The sequence below is a fragment of the Nerophis ophidion genome, linkage group LG08 (assembly GCF_033978795.1).
Source record: "Nerophis ophidion isolate RoL-2023_Sa linkage group LG08, RoL_Noph_v1.0, whole genome shotgun sequence".
In the NCBI taxonomy this organism is placed as follows: Eukaryota; Metazoa; Chordata; class Actinopteri; order Syngnathiformes; family Syngnathidae; genus Nerophis; species Nerophis ophidion.
The window spans coordinates 3,634,539-3,657,968 of record NC_084618.1 but is presented as its reverse complement, the minus strand read 5'-3'; the positions used below and the strand labels follow the sequence as shown (position 1 = coordinate 3,657,968).

General features: G+C 36.5%; 1 protein-coding gene across 1 annotated transcript in view; it reads left to right on the top strand.

Annotated features, from left to right (window-relative positions):
• Window positions 1-15,607: 15,607 nt before the first annotated feature.
• LOC133557011 (homeobox protein SIX3-like) overlaps window positions 15,608-23,430 on the top strand; it is a 10,802-nt gene continuing 2,979 nt past the window's right edge. Inside the window, exon 1 of the mRNA XM_061907297.1 lies at window positions 15,608-19,269. Coding sequence (XP_061763281.1) covers window positions 18,584-19,269 — 686 coding nt within the window. The 5' untranslated portion in view covers window positions 15,608-18,583. The remainder of the gene's footprint in view (window positions 19,270-23,430) is intronic.

Here is a 23,430-nt window from a genome sequence, read left to right as displayed (position 1 = left end):
ACATGTTGAATTGACAAATAGTGTTGCGGTATTCCAGGAATTTCGGTAAGATCGGGAATTTTTCCAATTCAAAAAACAACTTTGTTTTTTGTCCTAATTAAGAAGAATGTTGAAGTGGGTTGAAAAATGTGGAAATAGTAGTTGCCAGAAAAAAAGGAATTATTGTGAATTCTTGGAATTTTATGAACTTTGAAAAGGGAAAGTTTGAATTTCCAAGATGATTAGAATATGTTGAAGGTGGAATGGTTTGAATCGGTTGGAAAATGTGGAAATGGTGGGTGTTAGAAAAATGGCCAATTCATTTTGAATGGGAAAAATGTCCCTGAAAACTGGTCATTCTTGGAAATCTGGGAATTTTTAAAAATGTGTTGGAGAGCACAGAATTTTGAACAGGCGGAATATTTTGGAGTTGAAACGGTTTGGATCGGATTAAAAATGTTGAAATTGTGGAACTTTGAAAAATGTCCCGTTTATGTCAATAGGAATTTCATGGAAATTTGGGAAAAGCGGGAATTTTTGGGGAAAATATTAAAAGACTTGAATGTTCTGAATCAGTTGAAATGGTTGGTGGGGGGAATTTTCCACAATCAGTCTGAGAAATGTTGAAGTAGAACATGTGGAACATGTTGAATTGACAAATAGTGTTGCGGTATTCCAGGAATTTCGGTAAGATCGGGAATTTTTCCAATTCAAAAAACAACTTTGTTTTTTGTCCTAATTAAGAAGAATGTTGAAGTGGGTTGAAAAATGTGGAAATAGTAGTTGCCAGAAAAAAAGGAATTATTGTGAATTCTTGGAATTTTATGAACTTTGAAAAGGGAAAGTTTGAATTTCCAAGATGATTAGAATATGTTGAAGGTGGAATGGTTTGAATCGGTTGGAAAATGTGGAAATGGTGGGTGTTAGAAAAATGGCCAATTCATTTTGAATGGGAAAAATGTCCCTGAAAACTGGTCATTCTTGGAAATCTGGGAATTTTTAAAAATGTGTTGGAGAGCACAGAATTTTGAACAGGCGGAATATTTTGGAGTTGAAACGGTTTGGATCGGATTAAAAATGTTGAAATTGTGGAAGTTTGAAAAATGTCCCGTTTATGTCAATAGGAATTTCATGGAAATTTGGGAAAAGCGGGAATTTTTGGGGAAAATATTAAAAGACTTGAATGTTCTGAATCAGTTGAAATGGTTGGTGGGGGGAATTTTCCACAATCAGTCTGAGAAATGTTGAAGTAGAACATGTGGAACATGTTGAATTGACAAATAGTGTTGCGGTATTCCAGGAATTTCGGTAAGATCGGGAATTTTTCCAATTCAAAAAACAACTTTGTTTTTTGTCCTAATTAAGAAGAATGTTGAAGTGGGTTGAAAAATGTGGAAATAGTAGTTGCCAGAAAAAAAGGAATTATTGTGAATTCTTGGAATTTTATGAACTTTGAAAAGGGAAAGTTTGAATTTCCAAGATGATTAGAATATGTTGAAGGTGGAATGGTTTGAATCGGTTGGAAAATGTGGAAATGGTGGGTGTTAGAAAAATGGCCAATTCATTTTGAATGGGAAAAATGTCCCTGAAAACTGGTCATTCTTGGAAATCTGGGAATTTTTAAAAATGTGTTGGAGAGCACAGAATTTTGAACAGGCGGAATATTTTGGAGTTGAAACGGTTTGGATCGGATTAAAAATGTTGAAATTGTGGAACTTTGAAAAATGTCCCGTTTATGTCAATAGGAATTTCATGGAAATTTGGGAAAAGAGGGAATTTTGGGGGAAAATATTAAAGGACTGGAATGAGTTGAAATGGTTGGTGGGGGGAATTTTCCAATCCGTTTGAGAAATGTTGAAGTAGCATGTTGTGGAACATGTTGAATTGAGAAATGGTATTGCGGAATTCCAGGAATTTCGGAAAGATCTGGAATTTTTCCAATTAAAAAACAACTTTTTTTTTTTGTCCTAATTAAGAAGAATGTTGAAGTGGGTGGAAAAATGTGGAAATAGTAGTTGCCAGAAAAAAGGGAATTGTTGGGAATTTTTGGAATTTCATGAACTTTGAAAAATGAAAGTTTGAATTTCCAAGATGATTAGAATATGTTGAAGGTGGAATGGTTTGAATCAGTTGGAAAATGTGGAAATGCTGGGTGTTTGAAAAATGGCCAATTCATTTTGAATGGGAAAAATGTCCCTGAAAACTGGTCATTCTTGGAAATCTGGGAATTTTTAAAAATTTGTTGGAGAGCACAGAATTTTGAACAGGCGGAATATTTTGGAGTTGAAACTGTTTGAATCGGATTAAAAATATTGAAATTGTGGAGCTTTGAAAAATGTCCCGTTTATGTCAATAGGAATTTCATGGAAATTTGGGAAAAGCGGGAATTTTTGGGGAAAATATTAAAAGACTTGAATGTTCTGAATCAGTTGAAATGGTTGGTGGGGGGAATTTTCCACAATCAGTCTGAGAAATGTTGAAGTAGAACATGTGGAACATGTTGAATTGACAAATGGTATTGCGGAATTCCAGGAATTTCGGAAAGATCAGGAATTTTTCCAATTAAAAAAATTTCTTTTTTTTGTCCTAATTAAGAAGAATGTTGAAGTGGGTGGAAAAATGTGGAAATAGTAGTTGCCAGAAAAAAGGGAATTGTTGGGAATTCTTGGAATTTCATGAACTTTGAAAAATGAAAGTTTGAATTTCCAAGATGATTAGAATATGTTGAAGGTGGAATGGTTTGAATCGGTTGGAAAATGTGGAAATAGTGGGTGTTAGAAAAATGGCCAATTGATTTTGAATGGGAAAAATGTCCCTGAAAACTGGTAATTCTTGGAAATCTGGGAATTTTTAAAAATTTGTTGGAGAGCACAGAATTTTCAACAGGCGGAATATTTTGGAGTTGAAACGGTTTGGATCGGATTAAAAATGTTGAAATTGTGGAACTTTGAAAAATGTCCCGTTATGTCAATAGGAATTTCATGGAAATTTGGGAAAAGAGGGAATTTTTTGGGAAAATATTAAAAGACTGGAATGAGTTGAAATGGTTGGTGGGGGGAATTTTCCAATCCGTTTGAGAAATGTTGAAGTAGCATGTTGTGGAACATGTTGAATTGACAAATGGTATTGCGGAATTCCAGGAATTTCGGAAAGATCAGGAATTTTTCCAATTAAAAAACAACTTCTTTTTTTTTTGTCCTATTTAAGAAGAATGTTGAAGTGGGTTGAAAAATGTGGAAATAGTAGTTGCCAGAAAAAAGGGAATTGTTGGGAATTCTTGGAATTTTTTTAACTTGGAAAAATGAAAGTTTGAATTTCCAGGATGAGTAGAATATGTTGAAGGTGGAATGGTTTGAATCTGTTGGAAAATGTGGAAATGGTGGATGGCCAATTTATTTTGAAGGGGAAAATGTCCCTGAAAACTGGTAATTCTTGGAAATCCGGGATTTTTTTTTTAAAAATTGTTGAAAGAGAGCACAGAATATTGAACAGGCTGAATATTTTTGAAGTTGGAACTGTGCGAATCGAAAGAAAAATGTGTGAATTATGGAACTTTGAAAAAAGTCCCATTCATTTCAATGCAAAATTCATGGAAATTTGGGATTTTTTGGGGAAAATGTTAAAAGACTTGAATGTTCTGAATGAGTTGGAATGGTTGGTGTGGGAAACTTTCAAATCGGTTTGAGAAATGTTGACGTAGCATGTTGAATTGAGAAATGGTATTACGGAATTTCAGGAAAATAGGGAATTTTTCCAGTTTGAAAAATAACTTTGTTTTTTGTCCTAAGAGGAATGTTGAAGTGGGTTGAAAAATGTGGAAGGAGCAGTCGCCAGAAAAAAAGGGAATTCTGAGAATTGCTGGAATTTTTTTAAACGTGGAAAAATAATAGTTTGAATTTCCAGGATGAGTGGAATATGTTGAAGGTGGAATGGTTTGAATCGTTTGAAAATGTGCGAATTGTGGAATAAAAATATAATTGCACAATTCATTTTGAAAAGGGAAAATGTCCCTGAAAACTGGTAATTCTTAGAAATCCGGGATTTTTTTTTAATTGTTGAAAGAGAGCACAGAATTTTGAACAGGCTGAATATGGTTGGAGTTGGAACGGTTTGAATCGAAAGAAAAATGTGTGAATTGTGGAACTTTGAATAATGTCCATCGTTTCAATGCGAATTTCATGGAAATTTGAGAATATTCTGGGAAAATATTAAAAGACTTGAATGTTCGGAACTAGTTGAAATGGTTGGTGTGGGAAATGTTCTAATCGGTTTGAGAAATGTTGAAGTAGCATGTTGTGTAACTTGTTGAATTGAGAAATGGTATTACGGAATTTCGGGAATATCGGAAATATTTCCAGTTATAAAAACAACTTTGTTTTTTGTCCTAATTAAGAGGAATGTTGAAAATGTGAAAGTAGTAGTTACCAGAAAAAAAAGGGTCTAAAAAGGTTTTGGGGAAAAAAGGGAATTCCTGAAATATGTTTGAACTTCAAAAATTAATAGTTTGAATTTCCAGGATGAGTGGGATATTTTGAAGGTGGGATGGTTTTAATTGGTTGAAAATTGTGGAAATGGTGGATGTTTGAAAAATAGCCAATTCATTTTGAATGGGAAAAATGTCACTGAAAACTGGGAATTCTTGGAAATCCGGGAATTTTTTTAATTGTTGAAGAGCACACAATTTTGAACAGGCTGAATATTTTGGAGTTGAAACGGTTTGAATTGGATGAAAACTGTTGAAATTGTGGAACTTTGAAAAATGTCCCATTCATTTTAAATTGGAATTTCTTGGGAATTTCGGGAAAAGCGGGATTTTTTTGAGAAAATGTCATAAGACTTGATTGTTGTGAATGAGTTGAAATGGTTGGTGTTTTAAAAATTTAAAAAATCGGTCGCGAAATGTTGAAGTAGAAACGTTCTTAGTTGAGAAATGGTATTACAGAATTCCTGGAATTTCGGGAAAAACGAGAATTTTTCGACTTCAAAATACATGTCTGTTTTTTTTCCTGATTAAGAGGAATGTTTTGACGGTGGAACGGTTGGAGTAGGTTAGAAAATGTGGGGAGGGTAGTCGCCAGAAAAAAGGGAATTCTGTGAATCCCTGGAAAAATTTTTAACTTGGAAAAATGATAATCTGAATTTCCAGGATGAGTGGAATATTTTGAAGGTGGAATAGTTTGAATCGATTGGAAAATGTGGAAATGGTGGAAGTTTCAAAAATGGCCATTTCATTTTGAATGGGAAAAATGTCCCTGAAAACTGGGAATTCTTGCAAATCTGGGAATTTAAAAAAAATAGTTGGAGAGCACACAATTTTGAACAGGCTGAATATTTTGGAGTTGAAAGGGTTTGAATCGGATTAAAAACTTAACGTTCTAACTGGTAAACGTTTTTTTTTGCAAATATTAGCTCATTTGGAATTTTATGTCTGTAACATGTTTCAAAAAAGCTGGCACAAGTGGCAAAAAAGACTGAAAGTTGAGGAATGTTCATCAAACACTTTTGTGGAACATCCCACAAGTGAACAGGCTAATTGGGGAAAGGTGGGTGCCATGATTGGGTATAAAAGTAGCTTCCATGAAATGCTCAGTCATTCACAAACAAAGACGGGGCGAAACACGTGAGCAAATTGTCCAACAGTTTAAGAACATTTCTCAACCAGCTATTGTAAGGAATTTAGGGATTTCACCATCTACGGTCCGCAATATCATCAAAAGGTTCAGAGAATCTGGAAAAATCACTGCACGTTTACGGACCTTGGATCCCTCAGGCGGTACTGCATCAAAATCAACATCAGTGTGTAAAGGATATCACCCAAAGGGCTCAGGAACACTTCAGAAAACCACTGTCAGCTACTATAGTTGGTTGCTACATCTCTAAGTGCAAGTTAAAACCCTACTATGCAAAGCGAAAGCCATTTGTCAACAACACCCAGAAATGCTACTGGGTTGGCTGGACCAGAGCTCATCCAAGAAGGACTGACGCAAAGTGGAAAACTGTTCTATGGTCTGAAGAGTCCACATTTCATATTGTTTTTGTAACCTGTGGACGTTGTGTCGTCCGTAACAAAGAGGAAAAGAACCATCCGGATTGTTGTAGGCGCAAAGTTGAAAAGCCAGCATCTGTGATGGTATGAGGGTGTATTAGTGCCCAAGACATGGGTAACTTACACATCTGTGAAGGCACCATTAATGCTGAAAGGTACTTACAGGTATTGGACCAACATATGCTGCCACCCGAGCAACGTTATCTTGGACGCCCCTGCTTATTTCAGCAAGACAATGCCAAGTCACGTGTTACAACAGCGTGGCTTCGTATTAAAAGAGTGCTGGTACTAGACTGGCCTGCCTGTAGTCCAGACCTGTTTCCCATTGAAAATGTGGCACATTATGAAGCCTAAAATACCACAACGGAGACTATTGAACAACTTAAGCTGTACATCAAGCAAGAATGGGAAAGAATTCCACCTGAAAAGCTTCAAAAATGTGTCTCAGTTCCCAAACCTTTACTGAGTGTTGTTAAAAGGAAAGGCCATGTAACACTGTGGTAAAATGCCCCTGTGCCAACTTTTTTTGCAATGTGTTGTCTCCGGAACTACTGTTGTGCATGCACCTGCTGGTATGTTTTCGCTACTTTGTCCTGAATTCCGTAACCTCATGTGTGTTTATCTCCTAGTCCCCCTAAAGTAAAAGGATTACTTTTGCTGGACTCTTGCCCTGCTCAGTGTGCCCTGGCCCTTACTCCTGCCGAACCTATTTTGTCCAGATTTCATGGAGTGCGTTTCTGCCCCATCACCCTTAGTTGTCCCATACATCCATCCATTTCCTACCGCTTATTCCCTTTTGGGGTCGTGGGGGGCGCTGGTGCCTATCTCAGCTACAAGCGAGCGGAAGGCGGGTTGCACCCTGGACAAGTCGCTACCTCATCACAGAGGGTCCTAATCATAAAAGTGTTATTTATATAAACTCGCTAGATCGGCTTCAAATCTATCCATCTAAAGTTTTTAAATTTGTGTTGTTTTATGCCCTTTTTGTGCAGGAAAAACACTGATTTTGATTTTTTTTTTTTGCATTAAAGTTATTTAAAAAAATGAATAAAAATCACATTAAAATTAGCTGGGATCCAAAAGCGTCCCAATACCAAAAGTGTTATTTATATAAACTCGCTAGATCCACTTCAGATCTATCGATATAAAGTTTTAATACTTGTGTTGTTTTATACCCTTTTTTTGCAGGAAAAACACAGATTTTGATTATTTTTTTTGCATTTAAGTTATTCAAAAACAAATCACATTAAACTTAGCTGGGATCCAAAAGGGTCCCAATCATAAAAGTGTTATTTATATAAACTCGCTAGATTCACTTCAGATCTATTTTAATATTTGTGTTGTTTTATGCCCTTTTTGTGCAGGAAAAACACAGATTTTTATTCTTTTTTTTTTTTTGCATTAAATTTATTTATTTTAAAATCACTTTAAAATTAGCTCAGCCCCAAAAGGGTCCTGAACATAAAAGTGTAGTCATGTGAGCCCTCTCAGTGCTTACAATATGAAGTAGTGTCCCAACATATCACATGACTTCCTGTCTCCATGCTTTGTTATGACACTTTTTGGGGGTCCCATTAAGGAGGAGAAAAGTCTCGTCTCCCCACTATTGTGCCACAAAAAAACCTTCCCTTTCACGGCGAGGCCTGCAAAGTACAACAAAGAGCCAGGAAGTGATTAGTGCAGGGGTCAGCAACCTTTTTGAAAGCAAGAACTACTTCTTGGGTACTGATTAATGCCAAGGGCTACCAGTTTGATACACACTTCAATAAATTGCCAGAAATAGGCAATTTGCTCAATTTACCTTTAATAAATAAATCTATAAAAGGGAATTTCTGTCTATCATACCGTCGTACATTTTTTTTATTTTTACGTAAGGTTTTTTGTAGAGAATAAATGATGAAAAGAAACACTTAATTGAACGGTTTAAAAGAAGAAAAAAATGAAAATTTTATTTTGAAACATAGTTTATCTTCAATTTCGACTCTTTAAAATTCAAAAATCAACCGAAAAAAAGAAAAGAAAAACTAGCTAATTTGAATCTTTTTGAAAAAATTAAAAAAATAATTTATGGAACAGCATTAGTCATTTTTCCTGATTAAGATTAATTTTAGAATTTTGACGACAAGTTTTAAATAGAATAAAATCCAATCTGCACTTTGTTAGAATATATAACAAATTGGACCAAGCTATATTTCTAACAAAGACAAATCATTATTTCTTCTAGATTTTCCACGACAAAAATTTTAAAAGAAATTCAATAGACTTTGAAATAAGATTTAAATTTCATTCTAAAGATCTTCTATATTTGCCAAAATATTTTTGGGGAATATTAATCATAATACCTTTGAAGAAATATTTCACAAATATTCTTCATCGAAAAAACAGAAGCTAAAATGAAGAATTAAATTAAAATGTATTTATTCTTCTTTACAATAAAAAAAATAAACTGACTTGAACATTGATTTAAATTGTCAGGAAAGAAGAGGAAGGAATTTAAAAGGTAAAAAGGTATATGTGTTTAAAAATCCTAAAATAATTTTTAAGGTTATATTTTTTTCTCTAAAATGGTCTTTCTGAAAGTTATAAGAAGCAAAGTAAAAAAAAAAATGAATTTATTTAAACAAGTGAAGACCAAGTCTTTAAAATATTTTCTTGGATTTTCAAATTCTATTTGACTTTTGTCTCTCTTAGAATTAAAAATGTCCAGCAAAGCGAGACCAGCTTGCTAGTAAATAAATACAATTTAAAAAATAGAGGCAGCTCACTGGTAAGTGCTGCTATTTGAGCTATTTTTAGAACAGGCCAGCGGGCGACTCATCTGGTCCTTACGGGCCACCTGGGGCCCGCCGGCACCGCGTTGGTGACCCCTGGATTAGCGGCTTAATGAAGACGTCGGGGGGGTTGGGGGTTAAAGTTTGGGGCCCTAAAAGGTCAGTGTTAAGTTGTCGGAGGTCAGCAGAGAGGTTAATTAGGCGCCGGGCTCTTTGTTTAGCGGGGATAAGCGCACAGCGGCTTTTGTGTGTCCTCCGTGGCTTCTGAAAGTGTCCCGGCTCCCCACTCCCCGCACGACATTGTCCTACCTGTGAAAGGAGATGTTGCAGAATTGACTTCATTGTCGCCATCGCGGCCCTCTTAACACGCGCTCGCTAATAATAACGGAGTGGGGACTTCCTTCTCACCGTCCCAGGAATGTCAACTATACTCTCGCCTTCTTCTTCTTGTAGGAGACATTCTACATAATTCAAACTATAATCAACTTTAATTGAACGTAAATTATGTAATTAATAAATGTATATATATATATATATATTAGGGCTGGGCAACGATTAAAAATTTTAATCAAAGTTAATCGCACTATTTGTCCGATTAATCGCGATTAACTGCATTGTATACGCAAAGCCCAATAATGAATTCAAAAGTAGTGTGTAGTGCACCTTTATTGGAATATTCTCCCACATGAACAAAAGCGCCAAAACATTTGTTGTGCAAACACAATTTAAATCAGTCCTTGTTAAACAGTAGCAGTTAAATAGCATATTTGATGAAAAATCAACTCCAAAAATGTAAATACAAACATTTAAGCTTATTGCCACTGCCAGGGTATTTAAGTTATCCTGTTTGTTATGGAAAATAAATATAATCTACATACAAATCTCTGAGCCACAATCATAACATCTGAACAGGCAATTTCTGAGGTAACAGCAGAAACATTTTTTTTATCAGGGATCTTATGTTTAAAAAACCTATATTATAGCTAGTGGGCTGTTTTAGGGAATTCTGGATCAAATTATCCATAGTAGCAATATTAATAATGTTGTGTTTATTCTGCGTAGTGCACTTAAAATAATTATGACCATATCTAGGAATTGATATGATGGGAATTTTCCGATTGTTTGCTTGGTGCTTTGATAAACTGAAGGCATCATATACATGGTACTATATTGTGATGTTATGAGCCAGGGAAAAAAAGAACTACCCTACCCAGCATGCAACAGGAGTGAGGAGCATGTATAGGTTGTGTCGCCATGACGGCATCTTGTATGTTGTGATATGCACGCTCTGAAAGTAAACGTTAAGAAGTCAGCCAACACTCCTGGTCTGCATTATTCATAAATAGACAGACAACACATATACTCCGCTGCTTCACAGGCCGCTGGATGTAGCCGGCAAAGTATTCCCATGCTAGCTAGCCGCTCTAGCAAGCACGCCTCATTCAGTCCAAAACGGCCCGATCTATCCACATCCAGAATTGTCTGGCGGTCGTAAGTGATCCCGGAGTGACCACGCTGTAAGCCAGCCAGGACATTTGCAGAATTGTCCGCTATTTTTGCCAAATGTTCCATCTTTACCAAGAGCCCCTCCACGCCATCTTGTTAAGAAAAGGCGTTAACAAAATAAAAGCATGTAAACAACATACGCAAATGTGCGATAAAATAATTGTCGGCGTTAATAGATTGATGAGTTAACTCGTAATTAACGCATTAATTTGCCAAACCCCTAATATATATATATATATATATATATATTATATCCTCTACAAATGACATAAAAGTTGAAAATAAGCAATTAAATAAAAAGTAGCAGTCCATCACTCCAACTATGATCGCCTTTAGTTGACCTTAAAAAATGTTAATTATTAAAACATGTTTTTTTTAAATAATGCAAGAAATTGCAAATGAATAAGGAAAAACAATTTAAAAAAATCTATCGTTACAACTATAATTGCCTTGATTGACCATGGATTTGTTAATTTAGAAAAAAATGCCCAAAAAAATTCAATGTTTATAATTTATTATCTCAACTAATTACAGAAAATTACAAAAGTTAAAAACATTTTAAAGCTATAAGCGGTAGAACATGGATCGATGGATGAAATTGTCTTTAGTTTATCACCCAAAAAATTAAATAATTGATTTAAAAAAACTACACACAAAAATCAACATTTAAAAACTAACACAAAACATCTCTTATTACTTCTACAAGTGGCAAGAAATTGCAAATGAATAAGGAAAAACAATAAAAATCTATCATTCCAACTATAATTGCCTTGATTGACCATGGATTTGTTCATTTAAAAAAATGCAAAAAAAAAAAATCAATGTTTATGATTCATTATTTCAACTAATTACAGAAAATTCTAAACATTTAAAGCTACAATTATCTTTAGTTTACCATCAAGAAAATGTAATAATTGATTAAAAAAACTACACACAAAAATAATCAAAAATGTTAAATGTATATTTGCTACAAATTACAAAAAAATGTTTTTCTATATTTGCATTTAATTGATCATCAAAAATGTGTCTTGTTAATTAAAACATTTAAAAACTAAACAAAACTATTTTATTATTTCTACAAGTGGCAAGAAATTGCAAATTAATAAGGAAAAACAAAAAATCCATCATTCCAACTATAATTGCCTTACATTGACCATGGAATTGTTCATTTAAAAAATGCATTGATAATATTCAATGTTTATAATTTTTTATCTCAACTAATTACAGAAAAAAAAAATTAAAAACATTTTAAAGTTATAATTGTCTTTAGTTTACCATAAAAAATAGATTAATTCATTACAAAAACACAGAAAAATAATCAAAAATGTTAAATGTACATTTGCTACAAATGACAGAAAACTTTTTTTCTATATTTGCCTTTAATTGATCATCAAAAATGTGTCTGGTTAATTAAAACAATATTTAAAATAATTTCAAACATCTATTTTATTATCTCTACAAGTGGCAAGAAATTGCAAATGAAAGAATTAGGAGAAAAAAAAACAATTAGTCCATCATTCCAACTATAATTGCCTTTAATTGATCATCCAAAAATTTAAATGTCAATTTAAAAAAATGTTTACAAAACAATAATCGAAATGTTTGTAATTTATATCCTCTACAAATGACCAAAAAGTTCAAAATAAGCAATTAAAGAAAAAGTAGCAGTCCATCATTCCAATCATAATTGCCTTTTGTTGACCGGCAAAAATGTTAATTTTTTGAAAATAATGCAAAAATAATCTACATTTCTATATTTTCTAAAAATGGCAAGTAAAACTAAATCTATTTCAACTATAATTGCCTTAAATTGTCCATGGAATTGTTCATTCAAAAAATGCAAAAAAAAAATACTCAATGTTTATAATTTATTGTCCCAAATAATTACAGAATTGTAAAAAAAAAAAAAAAACTATTCAAAAGAACAAGTCGCGGTCAACATTTCAACTATAATTTTCTTTAGTTTACCATCAAAAATAGAAACATTGATTAAAAAAACAAAAAAGAAAACACCGAAATGATAAAAAAAATAATAATAATAATTTGCTACATATTACAGAAGTTTTTCTTTGGCAAATTATACAACTTTAAAAAAGGTAGCATTCCATCTTTGTAAAAACAATGTAAAAATTAATATGTATTTTATAATTTCTACAAATGGTAAGAAATTCCAATAAAATAATTAAGAAAAAACCCACAATTACTCCATCATTCCAACTATAACTGCCTTTAATTGGTTATCAAAAAATGTAAATGTCAATTTAAAAAAAGTAATAACAAAAAAAATATCAAAATGTTTATAATTTATATTCTCTACAAATGACAAAAAAGTTCCAAATAAGCAAATAAAGAAAAAGTAACAATCATAATTGCCTTTAGTTTACCTTCCAAAAATAGAATCACTGATTAAAAAAACAAGAATGAAAACACAAAAATAATCAAAAATGTTTCAAATTTATATACGCAACAAATTACAGAATTTTTTTTTTTTTCAAATTATACATTTAAAAAAATAAAAAGTAGCATTAAATCTTACCGACTATATTTGCCTTTAATTGATCTTCAAATGTTTTTATTAATTAAAACAATTTAAAAATCCATACAAAAAAAATCTAATTTTTAATTTCTACAAATGGCAAGAAATTGCAAAGTAAATAATTCAGGAAAAAAAACAATTAGTCCATTCTTCCAACTATAATTGCCTTTAATTGATCATCAAAAAATGTAAATGTCATTAAAAATATAAATGAATATTTTTTCAAAAACAATAATATAATACTTTTTTTAACAGTACATCTTATATCTTTTACAAGCAGCAAAAATGTTCAAAGAAAAATATTTTAAAAAATAAACTAGCAGTCCGTCATTCCAATTGATTTTGTCTTTTATCTACCATTACAAAAAAAAATTATTTAATTGACAATTTAAAAATGCTTCAAAAATAGAAATATTTTATCCATAGGCTCTAAAAACGGCACAAAAAAAAGGATTGCAAATGGAAAACGAAAAAAAGTATCCCTCCGTCATTCCGATTATAATTGGAAAGTGCGGCTGTTTTTAAGTTCAATGCTTTTTTTAAATTTTTATTATTGACCCTCTAGTTATATTGTAAAATATAACTATGAGTGAGAGACAGTAGACTAATTAGCATGACCAGCTGTTAATTAAATACAAATTAAATAAGATATGTGACCTTATATTGATTGCATTTAGCATCTTTCATGCACAAATGTGTCCAATGATTGTCAATATGCTTTTTCTCTCATTATTAGGGACATAGGACCCTATTGTATTTCTAAGGTTTTATTATTATTATACCGCCGGCCGCCTCTTTCAGCTGTAATTTGACCCCCTTAACATGCTTCAAAACTCACCAAATTTTACACACACATCAGGAATGGCAAAAATTGCCATCTAATAAAAAAAAAAAAACTCTAGCGCCCCCTAGGAAAAAACACAGACAAAACTGCTTGTAACTTCAGTTAGGAATGTCTTAAAGACATGAAACCAAAACCTCTATGTAGGTCTCACTTAGACCTACATTTCATAAACTTACATCCTTTAGCAAAAATCAACAGGCAGTTGGCAAAAAACTCTTTCAAAACAAAGGTTTCCTAAAAAATGTCCTTTTTGCCTCTCTGAGCTGTAATTTGACCCCCTTAAACTGCTTCAAAACTCACCAAACTCAACACACACATCAGGACTGGCAAAAATTGCCATTTAATAAAAAAACAAAAACAAAACTCTAGCGCCCCCTAGGAAAAAACACAGACAAAACTGCTTGTAACTTCAGTTAGGAATGTCTTAAAGACATGAAACCAAAACCTCTATGTAGGTCTCACTTAGACCCACATTTCATACACTTACATCCTTTAGCAAAAATCAACAGGAAGTTGGCAAAAAAACCCTTTCAAAACAAAAGTTTCCTAAAAAATTTCATTTTTGCCTCTCTGAGCTGTAATTTGACCCCCTTAAAATGCTTCAAAACTCACCAAACTCAACACACACATCAGGACTGGCAAAAATTGCCATCTAATAAAAAAAACTAACCCCAAAACTCTAGCGCCCCCTAGGAAAAAAAACAGACAAAACTGCTTGTAACTTCAGTTAGGAATGTCTTAAAGACATGAAACCAAAACCTCTATGTAGGTCTCACTTAGACCTACATTTCATACACTTACATCCTTTAGCAAAAATCAACAGGAAATTGGTAAAAAAAACCCTTTCAAAACAAAAGTTTCCTAAAAAATGTCATTTTTGCCTCTCTGAGCTGTAATTTGACCCCCTTAAAATGCTTCAAAACTCACCAAACTCAACACACACATCAGGACTGGTGAAAATTGCGAGCTAATAAAAAAAAAAAAAAAAAAAAACTCAAAATTGCGCTCTAGCGCCCCCTAGGAATAAAACACTGACAAAACTGTTCTTGGGAAGAAAACAGACAAAACTGCTTGTAACTTCCGGGAGGAATTTTGTAGAGACATGAAACACAAACCTCTATGTAGGTCTCACTTAGACCTACATTTCATTAATTGACATCCTTCAGCAAAAATCTACAGGAAGTTGGCAATTCCCCCTTCAAAACAAAACTTTTGTAAAAACCCTTCACCTTTTTTCAAACATTATCTCCTCTGAGCGCGTTTCTTGTGTCGGCTTCAAACTCGCACAGGAAAGAGATTGAACCCTTCTGAATGAAAATAGCGCAAAGAGTTTTTCTAACTGCTCCGGTTTTGATTTTACGAGCCTTCGAAGAACTGATGCTGCTGCGCTGGTGCCGTCTCAAGATGGCCGCTTATAAGCAGGAAGCGGCAGCGTGACCACACAATGCAGAGAAGGTAGGTAATGTGCGGGTAGAGATATGTTGACTGGGTGAAAGAAGGAGGCCCCAGTTTGACTCCAGGATACAAAGAAGGTAGGTACTGTGCGGGTAAAGATATGTTGACTGGGTGAAAGAAGGAGGCCCCAGCTTGACTCCAGGATACAGAGAAGGTAGGTACTGTGCGGGTAAAGATATGTTGACTGGGTGAAAGAAGGAGGCCCCAGCTTGACTCCAGGATACAGAGAAGGTAGGTAATGTGCGGGTAGAGATATGTTGACTGGGTGAAAGAAGGAGGCCCCAGTTTGACTCCAGGATACAGAGAAGGTAGGTAATGTGCGGGTAAAGATATGTTGACTGGGTGAAAGAAGGAGGCCCCAGTTTGACTCCAGGATACAGAGAAGGTAGGTAATGTGCGGGTAAAGATATGTTGACTGGGTGAAAGAAGGAGGCCCCAGTTTGACTCCAGGATACAGAGAAGGTAGGTAATGTGCGGGTAAAGATATGTCGTCTGGGTGAAAGAAGGAGGCCCCAGTTTGACTCCAGGATACAGAGAAGGTAGGTAATGTGCGGGTAAAGATATGTTGACTGGGTGAAAGAAGGAGGCCCCAGTTTGACTCCAGGATACAGAGAAGGTAGGTAATGTGCAGGTAAAGATATGTTGTCTGGGTAATGGCAGGAAGCACCAGCATGTATGGGTGAAAAAGAAGCACCAGTGTGACCCCAGGATGCAGGGAAGGTAGGTAATGTGCAGGTAAAAATATGTTGAATGGGTAAAGGCAGGAAACACCAGCAAAAGTCGGTTGCAGCTTTAATTATTATTATTATTTATATTATTGATGTTTTAAATTATTATTATCTCTTATGGTTTGAGCGTAAGACATGCAGGGATTACTTTGACAACCATCATCTGGAGTGCAAAGTGGCACAACACCCGCACCAAAGACCCCCGTATGCCCTAATTGGCATGAAGCTCCTTTTAGAAATAAAAACAAAACGTTTTTAGCTTTTGTGTTGCACACACGACTGTGGAGTCAGACGTGAGGAGAGTGGACAGCGGCAACGTTTTGAGGCCACAAAAGCTGGCAAAGTTCCTCACAATTTCCCACTTGCTATTTTATCTCTCCCATCCCGTCTTGCGGGCCTCTCCCCCGCCCCTCGCGGGGAAAAGTGGCACACTCCCAAGCATATGGCCCCCCCGCCCAGCAACATGTGTTAATGTTGATTGATTGACGCTGCACTATTAGACTAATGCTAGCATTAGCACGCTTTCATCAGCTTAGCTCGCAGTTTTACCAAAATTAGGGAAGAGCGAAAAGTGATTAGATCAACACGGGCCCAGCTCGCTTTATACTGTCTGTTTATCGACAGTCTACGTACTAAAATGTAGCATAGAGGTACACAATTAAATAAGGTGTTATAAACGTTAAAGTACAACATTTCCTCTGAGGCGTTTTATTCGTTTTTGTTTTTCCAGGCATCAATTGTAGCGTACAAATTGTTTATTGGACCAGGATTGTCAGGTTTTCCCTTGACAGTTTGTCTATGTTTTAGTTTTTTCCTCTGCATTTGTCTTTGTTTCCTCTGTGTTTGGTATCCTCTGTCTTTAGTTCCTGTCAAGTGCTCTTATTTTGACTGATTGCGACTGATTGGCACCTGACCACACCTGGTGTCAATCAGCCCGCTCCTATTTGTACCTGCTTTGTCTTCCAGTCAGTGCTGGATCATTGTCGTTGCCACATGTCTCTCCTGTCGTTGCTATCGTGTCGTTTTATTGCAGCGTAGCGGTAAGCTACATTCGTTTGTTTGTAACTGACTGTTTTTGTTCCCTGCTTCTGTTTTGTTTTCACTCTACAAGTAACAACTTCTGTTTTCCTGTTTGCAACCTGCTAGCTTCCACGCTAGGCCCTTTTTCGTTTCTTGCTAGCTTCTATGCTAAAGACCCTTAGTTTGTTATCCGCCTCGTGCGCGCTTTGCGTTAGTACCCTTTTGTTTGATTTTGTCGTAGTATCTTTATTCAATCATGTTTTCTCACTCCATGCCTGCATCTTGGGGTTCGTCACCAAATAATCCTGACAAGGATATCTGTTTAAGAGAAAACATTTTTACATTTTACGTCGAAGATTCTTTTTTTGTAGTCCATTTTGTTTTTGATCTATTGTTGTAGTGTGTCATTTATATTTCTAGTGTTTGTATTTTTAGAATTATTTATTGTGTGGTGAAATCTGTCTGGCGACGCCCCTGGTTTGAACCCTTCTAAAATTGTGATAATGTTCCCCTTTAGATTAATTTGCGCCCCGGCGGCAATTCAAGGAAATACGGTATATTTCACGATGTTTCACCGATCCCACTTTTGACCCAAGTCAAGTCCAAAATTCAGTTTGAATTGACAAAAGTGAAGTGAATTATATTTATATAGCGCTTTTCTCTAGTGACTCAAAGCGCTTTACATAGTGAAACCCAATATCTGTTACATTTAAACCAGTGTGGGTGGCACTGGGAGCAGGTGGGTAAAGTGTCTTGCCCAAGGACACAACGGTATAGTCTGCGGGCTATAGAGCGTTTCCCGTTCGGGCTCCAGTACTCTGGAATGCCCTCCCGGTAACAGTTCGAGATGCTACCTCAGTAGAAGCATTTAAGTATCACCTTAAAACTCATCTGTATACTCTAGCCTTTAAATAGACCTCCTTTTTAGACCAGTTGATCTGCCGCTTCTTTTCTTCCTCCTATGTCCCCCCCTCCCTTGTGGAGGGGGTCCGGTCCGATGACCATGGATGAAGTACTGGCTGTCCAGAATCGAGACCCAGGATGGACCGCTCGCCTGTATCGGTTGGGGACATCTCTACGCTGCTGATCCGCTTGAGATGGTTTCCTGTGGACGGGACTCTCGCTGCTGTCTTGGATCCGCTTTGAACTGAACTCCCGCGGCTGTTTTGGAGCCACTATGGATTGAACTTTCACAGTATCATGTTAGACCCGCTCGACATCCATTGCTTTCGGCCCACATCTGAGGTCCTCTCCAAGGTTTCTCATAGTCAGCATTGTCACTGGCGTCCCACTGGGTGTGAGTTTTCCTTGCCCTTTTGTGGGTTCTTCCGAGGATGTTGTAGTCGTAATGATTTGTGCAGTCCTTTGAGACATTTGTGATTTGGGGCTATATAAATAAACATTGATTGATTGATTGATTGATTGAACGGCAGCGACTCGGATGGCGGAAGCGGGAATCGAACCTGCAACCCTCAAGTTGCTGGCACGGCCGCACTACCAACCGAGCTATGCCGTGACATTTTGATGCTCCCTGCCTCGCTGTTTGAGTGACAGCGTCGCCATGGCCAGCCTCATCCTCCCCTCCAATCAGCAGTGAGAGCCGTGGGCCCGCCCTGACCCCAAGGTGAGCTCAAGAGTCCGGGCGGGGGCCGGCCGGGTCCCACACGGTCCTCCGGCTGGCTCCGCGCGCGGCTCCACATGGTGTTCAGGTCCCCTCTCGACTTCTTCTCCGCCTCCCGCCTCCTCCTGCCGCACCCGGCGGACCATGGCTCGCCCGGACGCTCCCCGGAGGACGCCCCGGCCTCCTTCGCGCCCTTGTCCCTGCCGGGCCTCTGCTTCTCGGCGGCGCAGATCGCCAGCGTGTGCGAGACCCTGGAGGAGACCGGCGACATCGAGCGCCTCGCCCGCTTCCTCTGGTCGCTGCCGGCGACGGCGGACGGCCGCGACTCCATCTCGGAGCAGGAGTCCGTGCAGCGCGCCCGGGCGGTGGTGGCCTACCACAGCGGCAGCTTCCGGGAGCTCTACCGGATCCTGGAGACGCACCGCTTCACCAGAGCCTCGCACGGCAAGCTGCAGGCCATGTGGCTGGAGGCGCACTACCGGGAGGCGGAGAAGCTCCGCGGGCGGGCCTTGGGACCCGTGGACAAGTACCGCGTCCGGAAGAAGTTCCCCCTGCCCAGGACCATCTGGGACGGCGAGCAGAAGACGCACTGCTTCAAGGAGCGCACCCGCGGGCTGCTGCGGGAATGGTACCTGCAGGACCCCTACCCCAACCCCGGCAAGAAGCGGGAGCTGGCCCACGCCACCGGCCTGACGCCCACGCAGGTCGGGAACTGGTTCAAGAACCGGAGACAGCGAGACCGAGCCGCGGCCGCCAAGAACAGGTGAAGTGGGACTATTTTTTTATTTTTTTTTTTATTTTAATTTGTTTTCTTTTTTTTTTTCAATATTGTGACATATTTACCTCCTGGAGAAGTACCCAGGGCAGGGGCGCCGCTAGGGATTTTGGGGCCCCCAACACATAATTTCATCATTAGGGGCCACAAATGTGTCAAATGATTGTCAATATGCTTTTTCTCTTATTATTAGGGACAGAGGACCCTATTGTATTTCTAAAGTTTTATTATTATTATACCACCGCCTCTTTGAACTGTAATTTGACCCCCTTAACATGCTTCAAAACTCACCAAATTTTACACACACATCAGGACTGGCAAAAATTGCCATTTAATACAGACAAAAATGCTTGTAACTTCAGTTAAGAATGTCGTAGAGACATGAAACAAAAACCTCCATGTAGGTCTGACTTAGACCTACATTTCATACACTTACATTTTTTAGCAAAAATCAACAGAAAGTTGGCAAAAAACCCTTTCAAAACAAAAATTTCCCCCAAAAATTTAATTTTTGCCTCATTGAGCTGTAATTTGACTCCCTTAACGTGCTTCAAAACTCACCAAATTTTACACACACATCAGGACTGGCGAAAATTGCCATTTAATAAAAAAACAAACCCCAAAACTCAAAATTGCGCTCTAGCGCCCCCTAGGAAAAAATAGACAAAAATGCTTGTAACTTCAGTTAAGAATGTCGTAGAGACATGAAACAAAAACCTCCATGTAGGTCTGACTTAGACCTACATTTCATACACTTACATCCTTTAGAAAAAATCAACAGGAAGTTGGCAACAAACCCTTTCAAAACAAAAATTTCCTAAAAATTTAATTGTTGCCTCATTGAGTTGTAATTTGACCCCCTTAACATGCTTCAAAACTCACCAAATTTTACACACACATCAGGACTGGCGAAAACTGCCATTTAATAAAAAACCAAACCCCAAAACTCAAAATTGCGCTCTAGCGCCCCCTAGGAAAAGATACAGACAAAAATGCTTGTAACTTCAGTTAAGAATGTCGTAGAGACATGTAACAAAAACCTCTATGTAGGTCTGACTTAGACCTACATTTCATACACTTACATCCTTTAGCAAAAATCAACAGGAAGTTGGCAACAAACCCTTTCAAAACAAAAATTTCCCAAATATGTAATTGTTGCCTCATTGAGTTGTAATTTGACCCCCTTAACATGCTTCAAAACTCACCAAATTTTACACACACATCAGGACTGGCGAAAATTGCCATTTAATAAAAAAAAAAACCCCCAAAACTCAAAATTGCGCTCTAGCGCCCCCTAGGAAAAAATGCAGACAAAAATGCTTGTAACTTCAGTTAAGAATGTCGTAGAGACATGAAACAAAAACCTCCATGTAGGTCTGACTTGGACCTACATTTCATACACTTACATCCTTGAGCAAAAATCAACAGGAAGTTGGCAACAAACCCTTTCAAAACAAAAATTTCCCAAAAATTTAATTTTTGCCTCATTGAGTTGTAATTTGACACCCTTAACATGCTTCAAAACTCACCAAATTTTACACACATATCAGGACTGGCGAAAATTGCCATTTAATAAAAAACCAAACCCCAAAACTCAAAATTGTGCTCTAGCGCCCCCTAGGAAAAATACAGACAAAAATGCTTGTAATTTCAGTTAAGAATGTCGTAGAGACATGAAACAAAAACCTCCATGTAGGTCTGACTTAGACCTACATTTCATACACTTACATTCTTTAGCAAAAATCAACAGAAAGTTGGCAAAAAAAACTTTCAAAACAAAAGTTTCCCAAAAATTTTCATTTTTGCCTCATTGAGCTGTAATTTGACCCCCTTAACATGCTTAAAAACTCCCCAAATTTTACACATATCAGGACTGGCGAAAATTGCCATTTAATAAAAAAACCAAACCCCAAAATTCGAAATTGTGCTCTAGCGCCCCCTAAGAAAAAATACAGACAAAAATGCTTGTAACTTCAGTTAAGAATGTCGTAGAGACATGAAACAAAAACCTCTATGTAGGTCTGACTTAGACCTACATTTCATACGCTTACATCATTTAGCAAAAATCAACAGGAAGTTGGCAAAAAGCCCTTTCAAAACAAAAGTTTCAAAAAAAAAATTCATTTTTGCCTCATTGAGCTGTAATTTGACCCCCTTAACATGCTTCAAAACTCACCAAACTCAACACACACATCTGGACTGGTGAAAATTGAGATCTGATGAAAAAAAAAAAAAAAACCCCAAAACTCAAAATTGCGCTCTAGCGCCCCCTAGGAATAAAACACTGACAAAACTGCTCTTGGGAAGAAAACACAGACAAAACTGCTTGTAACTTCCGGAAGGAATTTTGTAGAGACATGAAACAAAAACCTCTATGTAGGTCTCACTTAGACCTACATTTTAATAATTGAGATCCTTCAGCAAAAATCAACAGGAAGTTGGTAATCACCCCTTCAAAACAAAAGTTTTGTAAAAACCCATCACCTTTTTTCAAACATTATCTCCTCTGAGCGCGTTTCTTGTGTCGGCTTCAAACTCGCACAGGAAAGAGATTGAATCCTTCTGATTAAAAGTTGCGGCCCCTAGAATCCGTCTCCTTTACCCTCCCCCAGCGCCCCACCTTTTTCGACGCCCCTGACCCAGGGTGGCTTTTGGTGATCCTCCCGCCGGCTTCTGTCACGTTCAGGCCGGGAAGAAGCTCCGTGGTTGTGCGTAAAAAGGAGCGTTCATGCTTAAAAGCATGCGGGCAGTCCGACCTGCTGGTGTTCATCCAGGCAGCTGAACATGGAGCTTGTTCTTATACAACTGCTTTTACTTTCGCTTTAAATTCTTCACGTTTTATACTTTAGATCAGGGGTCAGCAACCTTTTTGAAAGCAAGAGCTACTTCTTGGGTACTGATTAATGCCAAGGGCTACCAGTTTGATACACACTTCAATAAATTGCCAGAAATAGCCAATTTGCTCAATTTACCTTTAATAAATACATCTATATATATATATATATATATATAAAAATGGGTATTTCTGTCTGTCATTCCGTTGTACATTTTTTTTTTCCTTTCACGGAAAGTTTTTTGTAGAGAATAAATGATGAAAAACACTTAATTGAACGGTTTAAAAGAGAAGAAAACAAGGGAAAAAAATGAAAATTACATTTTGAAACATAGTTTATCTTCAATTTCGACTCTTTAAAATTCAAAATTCAACGGAAAAAAAGAAGAGGAAAAACTAGCTAATTTGAATCTTTTTGAAAAAATTGAAAACATTTTTTATGGAACATCAATAGTAATTTTTCCTGATTAAGATTAATTTTAGAATTTTGATGACATGTTTTAAATAGGTTAAAATCCAATCTGCACTTTGTTAGAATATATAACAAATTGGAACAAGCTATATTTCTAGCAAAGACAAATTGTAATTTCTTCTAGATTTTCCAGATTTTTTTTTTTTAATTTTAATCATAATAAATTTGAAGAAATATTTCACCAATATTCTTCGTCGAAAAAACAGAAGCTAAAATGAAGATTTATATTAAAATGTATTAATTATTCTTTACGATAAAACAAATAAATTTACTTGAACATTGATTTAAATTGTCAGGAAAGAAAAGGAAGGAATTTAAAAGGTAAAAAGGTATATGTGTTTAAAAATCCTAAAATCATTTTTAAGGTTGTATTTTTTCTCTAAAATTGTCTTTCTGAAAGTTATAAGAAGCAAAGTAAAAAAATTTAAGAATTTATTTAAACAAGTGAAGACCAAGTCTTTAAAATATTGACTTGGATTTTCAAATTCTATTTGAGTTTTGTCTCTCTTAGAATTAAAAATGTCCAGCAAAGCGAGACCAGCTTGCTAGTAAATAAATACAATTTGAAAAATAGAGGCAGCTCACTGGTAAGTGCTGCTATTTGAGCTATTTTTAGAACAGGCCAGCGGGCGACTCATCTGGTCCTTACGGGCACCGCGTTGGTGACCCCTGCTTTAGTGGGTTATTTTTTATTTTTATTTATAAGATTTTAGTGGTTTTGGAATTATTTTATTTATTACTTATTTTTTAAGGATGTTGACACTTTTTTATTTACAACTTCAAAATGTGGCCTAACTTATCATTTTGTGGAGTAGAATATCATTAATTAGTTGGTTTGATTTGA